A 9036-nucleotide genomic window follows, 5' to 3' on the forward strand; every position below is an offset into this window, starting at 1 on the left:
CATACATACATACATACATACATACATACATACATACATACATACATACATACATACATACATACATACATCTACAGGTTAAGAGAAAAGAATTAACTCTGATTGAATTGGAATATTTTGCAGGTTTGAATAGCTACAGTTGGTATTGGTTTGGTCCAATGTCAAGTATTTAATTATCAAAAAATAAACAAAACAAAACAAAAAAAACCACCAGATTAATAAATTTTTTAGATAAGAAAGTTAAATTTTTGTTATACAACGAAATTTCAATAAATTCCTTTAACAATTTTTGAACATTTAGAGTTTTCGGCACAAGCATACTCCATCTCCAATTTTTAAAAAGGAAATATCCACGCGTTTGTCATTTCGCGCTTTTCTAGTAGTTTCTCTCATGGCAACCACTTTTTTCTCGTCTTCTGATGAAGCTGTTATGGGATTTACCATTAATCCCCAAAGCAACGTGTTGTCTAAGGCTAGAATTCCACCGGACCTTAAAAGCTGGATGCTTAAATCGTAATACAATGGATACCCAATTTTATCAGCATCAACATAAATAAAATCAAAGGTACCTGCATGACCTTCATCAATTAATTTTTGCAGAGTTTCACTTGCAGGACCTATGCATTCTTTTATCTTATGGCTAACTCCCGCCTTTTCAAAAAATTGTCTACCGTGGCTGATGTAATTCTCTGTAATATCGAGAGCATACACAATACCGTTATTAGGAATAGTAAGCGCACAGTTTAACACGTTGTACCCAGTATAGGAGCCTACTTCAATGCATTTCTCTGCATTCAGCATTTTAAGAAGCATGCGAAACAATTGTACCTGGACAGGATCAGACAGCATTTCAGACATCGGAACGTTTGCAACCGTATGTTCCTTTAACTCACTCAAGACAGATGGTTCATTCAGCGTTTCTTTAATAATATAATCATCTACAGGATCCCGATTTTCAAGAAATGATTTTACTAAAGCCATTTTGTTTCTTCAATCTGAAAGTAAAACAAATTATAAAAACTCTGAGTAGCGACAGAAATTTAAAAACCTTTTTTGCGTCGGTTTCTGCTGAAATTTCCAATTAAACATAACAGAGCACAAATCTTAATTTAACGTATCCTAATAGCGATAAGCATACAGATTTAATAGCGATAAAAGCAGATTTTAAACCGCGTGATTAGTAATCCTAAAAAAACAAAGCGTGTTTAATTTTCTTTGACACCAACCTCGTTTTTTTGTATTCAAGAATTCTCAACTTTAAGTAATAATTATGCATCTACAAAATAATGCATTTTAATTAATTAGCGAATAAAAGTTAAAAACAAATAATTCTAACAATTACATTTGAGATATTTATAAACAGATAATTATTACGACTATCAAATAAACAGATAATTATTTATTACGACTATGAACACTGAAGACATCGATAGTTAACGACATGAAATACCACGACATGAATATTTGATAAACAACAGCATTACGACTTAAATATTATTTAAATCAACATTAGTTTCTATTGAAAATCCAGTCTCTTAGAATATCTTGAGGTCATCTAAAAGTCATAACTAAGTATTGACACTGTAACTAACATTCCGCTTGACATAAGCATACGTATGAAAAAAAAAAAGAAAAAAAAAAAAAAATCTAATAAAAGAATAATTGAGTATCTAAGTATTAATTACATTTATTAAATATGTGCGTCGGATGTTTCCAAAAACCCACTCACATCTTATGTCTAAATATCATCAACATTTTTACCAAATAAATGTTACTGATGACTTTAAATGTAGTTTTTACACTGCTAAACAACTGATAGAACCATTTGCGTTTAAAAAAACACTGTTTAAGGATGCATAGTTTTGGGGGTATGGGAACCACTAACGAACAGTTACACTAACAACACTTCTATTATTATTAATAACTAACTTAAAAAAAAAATTGTAAAATTCTTTACCCACTCTTTCATAAAAACATTCAAAAATATTTCTGTCACTGCAAACAAACTCCTTAAAAAAAAAACCTTTGGTATCTTAATAAAAAATTAAAATTCAAAGATTGTTAACATTTAAAATTTTTTTACATTTTTTTATTTATAGCTAAAATTTAATTTTGAAAACTGATTTTAATATACAAAAATATTTCAGTTTTTATTATACAAAAATGTTTCAGTTTTTAATATACAAAAAATTTCAGTTTGCTTAAGATTAATGATGGGTAAAGTGAGTGTTATATCGCCAAATGAATTGGCTAAAATCAATGTTCTCTTGCCAAACCCAAAGTCTAACCCAGAGGAGTGTTGCTAAAATTGTCAAAGTCTCCCAGGCTCTCAATTAGGATTTGAACTGAAAGGACAGAGAATGAGGTGCTGAGGTTATGAAAGGATGAGATCAAAAAAATTATCAAACAATACCATAAGATGCCAGCAAAGAAACTAAAAGCCAATTTGGAAGGCATTTACATTTCACTTGGATCCTTGAAAGGGAAAAGTTACCAACTAAGATTTAAGTGCAGAAAGCCACTAAAGAAGCCAAATCTTACATCTATTATGATTTTAAAATGTCTTACTTGGACTAAGAACCAATATAATCTGCTTTTTCTCAAGATGGCTGGAATAAGATAAAGTATTTTTTCACTTCAGATACTTACACAAGTAATATTTTAGTGTTGAGAGTCTGCAAAAGACAGTATTTAAAAGAGTATTAAACATCAATATTGATTGTTTTGTTCAGGTTATATTCAGCAAAGAATCTACCCTCAAGAGTTTGGTATGGAAAACTAGGTTGATGAATTGTAGAATAGGAGAACAAGACAAGCTGAATGAATAGTTAGCACTTTGAAGTACCCAATATCTATAATTGTTTGGTCATGTATATCAAGCAGGGGTATCAGTCAGCTTTAAATTGTTCAAGGAACTACAAAAAAAAAACAGTAGAAAACTGTCCTGCAGACCAGACTGATTCCACAACTACAAGAGTGGTTCCTAATAGTGAAAAAATGATTATCATGCAAAATGGTACTCCATGCCACACTACAAAAAGACATTCCTTGCCAGTGAGTATATTCATTTACTTGATTGGCCTGGTAATTCTCCAGACATGATCCCTATTAAAAATATATGGGAATTTATCAAACAAAATCAGTGTTGACATTACAACAAGTAAACAGAAGCTCACAGAACAACTGATTGAAGAATTATGTTGAGATTCAGATGTGTGTGTATGTGTTTGTGTGTGTGTGTATGTATGTATGTATGTATGTATGTATGTATGTATGTATGTATGTATGTATGTATGTATGTATGTATGTATGTATGTATGTATGTATGTATGTATGTATGTATGTATGTATGTACAGTGTCCTCAAAAAAAAAAAGGGACAGCATGACTTTTTTGTTAAAAGTCATAAAAATCAATGTTGTATCACTTATTTAAAATTTTTTTTCTTAATTATAAAATTAGAACAAATAATGAACTATGCTATTTAATAAAAAAACAAAAATAATTATTTAAACTTTTGAATTGTTAGAAAACTAACATAAATGAAAAAATTTCATACATTTTTTTTATTAAAATAAATTTAATTGTACCATAAAATTTTTAAAAATTTTTGGTTTTCAATGTTAGATACTTAACATATTTACATTATTTTAACATTTAAAATAAAAAGAAATTGAAAAAAAAAAAGATGGGCCTGCAATTTAACAACAGGTAAAAAAGAATATCTTAAACATTATATTTTAAATTTCCCATTAAAGTTTTCCTCATTATAAAGCGTTACATTGATTTTATATTATTTTTTGGCAAAGTAAAGTTGTTTTCAACTTTTCAAAATGACATTTTGACTCAAAAAAATTTATACTATTTTATTTAAATTAATTTTTTTAGCAATTTTATATAATTAGAAAATATAACTAAATGGAAACAATGGCAAAGTTAGATACTTTTGATTTTACTACTTCAAAAATTCAACCATTAGATAGGTATAAGACATTCATACTTATAGTACTTTAGTATTTAGTTTGAACTATATCATTTGTTTATCAGTTAAAATTCATATTTACCAATTAAGGAAAAAACACATTTCAGACTTTGATAAAGGTAGAATAATTCAAATGCACAATGCAGATTGGTCTTTGCGTAAAATTTCCAAACAAGTTGGATGTGGAAAGTCTACAGTTCAAAGAGTTGTGTCCAGATTTGTTTCTCAAAAATTAACTAGCAGAAAGTCAGGGTTAGGAAGAAAGCGAAAAACGACAGAAAGAGAAGATCAATTGATTGTTAGGGAAGTGATGAAGAATCGTAGGATATCAGTGAGTCAGATAAAGCAAAACTTAAACCTTGAACACTTATGTAACAATACAATTGTTGCAAGAATCAAGAAAGGTGAAGAGTTTACTTCAGGGTGGCAAACAAAAAAGCCTTTTTATAAACAAGAAAAATTGTGTTAAGAGATTAAAATGGTGTAGAGATTATTTAAGCTGGACTTTAGATCAATGGAAACATATCATATGGACAGGTGAATCACCTTTTGTGCTACAATATGGTAATCGAGAAAGTATCTGGAAAAAAAAGGTAAACCATATTATTCAGAGTGCTAATGTGCCACAGTAAAATATGAAAAAAAAATCACAGTTTGGGGTGCATTTGCTGCTCATGGAGTGGGAAACCTGTACAGAGTTGAAGGAATTATGGATCAACATAAGTACCATTGTATTTTAGTTCACCAATTAAAACCTAGTATAACACATCTATTTCCAGATGGAAACTATATATTTCAGCAAGACAATTACCCAAAGCATACAGCAAAAAAAAAAAAAAAGATATATACAAAAGGCTGGTATACCTACTTTTGAATGGCCGGCACAATAAAACTGATTAAGTTTCTATTTAGTTGTATCAAGGCAAAATTTAATTGCATTAAGCATTCTATATTAAACAACATAGATGGAAAAAATTAGAAAAGATGAATTTTCCTATTTTAGTTGATTTTTACTAATTCCATAGTTTTGTTTTAACTGTTTTGTTGACTTTTTTTTTTTTTTTTTTAATGACAAATATTGTGTAATAGAAGTTACTATTTGACATAATTTAAATAAAGTTAAAAAATATTTGAGAAAAAATTAATTCTGTTTGCTTTTTTTAAAAAAAAATAATTTTTTTAAAAATCCCATTTTTTATTGAGGACACTATGTATGTATGTATGTATGTATGTATGTATGTATGTATGTATGTATGTATGTATGTATGTATGTATGTATGTATGTATGTATGTATGTATGTATGTATGTATGTATTTATGTATGTATGTATGTATGTATGTATGTATGTATGTATGTATGTATGTATGTATGTATGTATGTATGTATGTATGTATGTATGTATGTATGTATGTATGTATGTATGTATGTATGTATGTATGTATGTATGTATGTATGTATGTATGTATGTATGTATGTATGTATGTATGTATGTATGTATGTATGTATGTATGTATGTATGTATGTATGTATGTATGTATGTATGTATGTATGTATGTATGTATGTATGTATGTATGTATGTATGTATGTATGTATGTATGTATGTATGTATGTATGTATGTATGTATGTATGTATGTATGTATGTATGTATGTATGTATGTATGTATGTATGTATGCGTGTATGTATGATGGCGTAAAAAATCCCACTAAAAAACCCTAATATTCGCTATTTTGAGAATAACAAGTTAATGATATTTTAGCTAATGATATATATTAACTAGATAACTAACTCGAGCTTCCGCAGTGGAGCAAATTTTTTGCTCGCCAGGTTTGTTTTGTCAGCCTAAAATGATGCAATGATATATCAAAACAAAACAAAAATGAGTTATTGTTTGTTTAAATAAAACGGCTACCGGCAAGAAAAACTTTAAAAACTTGCTTCACTTTTTATTTCGGAATTATTGTAAAGCGACGTTTGTCTGCCTGAATTGACTGGACACAGTCTAAAAGGGCTAGTAAACTTTGTATAACTTTAATCTAAAATTGTTTAAACTCAAATAATTTTTACAAAGTTCTTTAACTTTAACCTACCCATCCCTCCGCCCCCCGTATGATATTATGTCTTTAAATTAAAAATTTTATGACATTGTTTGTTCGATTGCTTTAAGATTAATAGAAGTATATTATTTATATTTAATAAATTTTTTTTGGTATTATGCTTAATAGCTCTGCTGCTGCCTTCCAGAATTCAATCTCACCATCATCTTCAAGAAGCTCATGGGTGATCTAATCTGAGACATTAATTGTACCTTACTGTTTTGACATCCAGTCTGATGCTTTAGGATGACTGGTTTTCAACTTGTCAAAAATCTTATCCCTGACACCATAAGTGTGCAGTTGTTAGCCTTTCAAGAAGGATTGTAGCTTAAAATATGGCTAATCACTTCACTTTACTTTACAATTTCTGCTTATAGAACTTGAAGTTGAAGTCATTAAACTTGAACTTGAAATCATTGAGCTTAAAACCTGAACGAAGTCACGCGATGTTCGTTTGTTTACTTTTTGTACGCACTTGTTTCGTTTACTCAAACGATTTCGAAGACAGTTATATTTTTGGAAGCGATTTTGAAAGCCGTTAGAAATTTTAAACAATTTTAAAACACGCCATTTTCGAATTTATACAACTTTTTACGATTTTGAAAACCACAAAAATATATTTTATTCAAAGTATTACGATTTTGAAAACCGTTTAAATTTTATTCAACTTTTAAGGTGGTTCCTACGTAATCAAAAAAGTTACTTTTTATTCATTAAGCATTAATTTTCTCAAAAGTAGGTACAGGATGTGTAAAAAAAAAAAAAATTTTTGAACACTAATAATATATTGATGATCACATAGAGGCCTATAATAGTCAAAATAACCCCTAAAAATTACTCATGAGTAAAAGCTCATTTTACTTTCAAACTTGGTATACTTGTTCGTGCTACCTGCATCTAGTGCGTGAGTTTTTTTTTTATTAAAAGATCATGTTTCTACTAAAAGTTATGCTTCAAAGCAACTGTATTTTCGAAAAATGTGCTACTAGGCCTCTGATCTTAGTTCCCTAACCACAACTTACAAGTAATAAACTTATTTGAAAAAAACTCAGGCACTAGCAGTACACTGGATGAATAAGTCCTGAAAAACTCAAGTAGCTATCACTATTAATTCAAAAGTTATGATGTTTTTTGTGAGACAATTTTCTTGAAAAACGATACGGTAGAAAATCAAAAAACAAGAAAAAAATTTGTTTTAAAACTAAAATCCTCCTTTTAAATAAGTTTCTCCTCCCTCTTTATGTAAGTCTTTATCCAATAAACCCTTCTTGATGGCTTTTAGTTTTTTTCTTTTTGATTTTGTCTTATCTGATGTTTTAATAAGTAAATTTTGGATGCTGCGTCGGTTCATTTTTTCAGATATAATATTAAAACAGACACCGGTCTGTATTCCAAGTTTTTCATACACTTTAACAAGTCTAAATTGACCTTCGTTGAATTGAAGAATAGCACTATATACTCCTAACTGTAGAATTGACCTTTCTACAAAGACTTGCTCAGGACATTTCATCCAGATAATATTATTCAGGGACTCGTTAGCATTTTGAGTTTCCCCGTGGATGCACTTGCGAAGAAGATCATCATTCGAAAGATCTTGGAAAATCTTTGACAAGATAGGAAACATCCACTCTGGTAAATTAATCTTCTCTTTGTGTTTTTTAAGTTTATTTTTCTTATAACTACACCACGATTCTTCTCCTGGTGGACAAAGCATGTGGCGCTTATCTAAGTTAGAAAAGTTGGTACAATGATGAAGGATAGCACCTATCCACTTTTTCATTGTGTAAATTTTTTCATCGTTAGTGCAATTTAATTTTAAACTTCTTCGAATGGCAATACCATAATAATTTGTTATTGAATTGATGGAGTTGTTTGTCAATATTCCTTTTCTACCTAATGGTGTAGAGGTACTTTTATATTCTTGTACTAATGCCCTAAGTCGAAAACCTATTCATTTATTAACATGTCCAACTTTGACGTATAAGGCAACATTAGAATAGCAAAAGAGATGTACTACTTAAAGTTTTAAAACACATTTAAGACATTAACTTAAAAAATAAAACGGTTGCTATAGCCGTTGCTAGGCACTAAAACTATACCTACCTGTATAAAATTATAAATATTGTAAAAAGCATAAACAAACTTAAAAAAAAGTATATACCACGAGAAAGAGCAATAAATTTTACATTAGAATATCTAATTTGCCAAAAAATCAATTTTTGAGAAAATTTCGACTTTTGATTACGTAGGAACCACCTTAACGATTTTGAAACACGTTCACACACGACTTATAGGGACGTCGAAGCTTCGACTTCGACTTCGAAAGACATCGACCTTGATTGTTTTATCTCTAATTATTATGCTTATAATTGTATTTGTCATTGGCCAAAAAATTCGTCTTGTCCTTCATCATACAAAGCCCTGCATTTAACGTTCTTGCATACAACGTTTTTTGAAATACGAAGAAAATCAATTTCATTTTACTGTAATTAAAATTATTTAAAATGCGTAGCGAGTTTAGAAATAGTTTACATTTATTCCGATTCGAAATTAATCCAGCTTTTCTGTCAGGTTCGCATTTACTCTCGTTTGCAGTTAATAAATTTGCACTTATTTAGGTCCCCCATTTAATCTGATAACGGCATTTAGTGCACATAATTTAGTTTAAAATTGCGTATATAATTTAGCGAAAAAGAATTCTTTTACGAAAATAATTTCGCAAAAGTCGCAGTTTGGGGCCAAAATCTGTCAAAGCGTTAAATTGCTTAACTTTCAATAATGGTAAACTTTTAGAGAAATAAAAAAAACTTTTTAAAAAAATTGTATCAGAGCTATAGTAAAAACCACTTTTTAGGATTCCTCATGATTTAACATGAAAATAGTTAATAACTGTTCAAAGTAAAAAACTGATCTCTTTAATAGAAAGAAATATTGCGCCCTTTTAAGAAAAAACGACTC

General features: G+C 29.2%; 1 protein-coding gene across 3 annotated transcripts; it reads right to left on the minus strand.

The window, feature by feature from the left end:
* Positions 1-215: 215 nt before the first annotated feature.
* LOC145190360 (putative caffeoyl-CoA O-methyltransferase 2) lies at positions 216-5910 on the minus strand. Of its 3 annotated transcripts, none has more exons than XM_090091275.1 (2): positions 5772-5910; positions 216-995 (listed from the first exon to the last, which is right to left on the minus strand). In XM_090091275.1, exon 2 carries the CDS (start codon positions 979-981, stop codon positions 298-300), a length of 684 nt encoding a protein of 227 aa, XP_089947401.1. In that variant the 5' UTR covers positions 982-995; positions 5772-5910; the 3' UTR covers positions 216-297. The 3 variants fall into 3 exon arrangements, with proteins under 3 accessions (XP_089947401.1, XP_089947402.1, XP_089947400.1); XM_090091276.1 differs by lacking the exon at positions 5772-5910 and adding an exon at positions 1686-1817; XM_090091274.1 differs by lacking the exon at positions 5772-5910 and adding an exon at positions 1227-1306.
* Positions 5911-9036: the final 3126 nt, after the last annotated feature.

Source organism: Hydra viridissima, unplaced genomic scaffold (assembly GCF_058129835.1).
Source record: "Hydra viridissima isolate aposymbiotic clone 2 unplaced genomic scaffold, HvirCarnegie_v1 scaffold_6, whole genome shotgun sequence".
In the NCBI taxonomy this organism is placed as follows: Eukaryota; Metazoa; Cnidaria; class Hydrozoa; order Anthoathecata; family Hydridae; genus Hydra; species Hydra viridissima.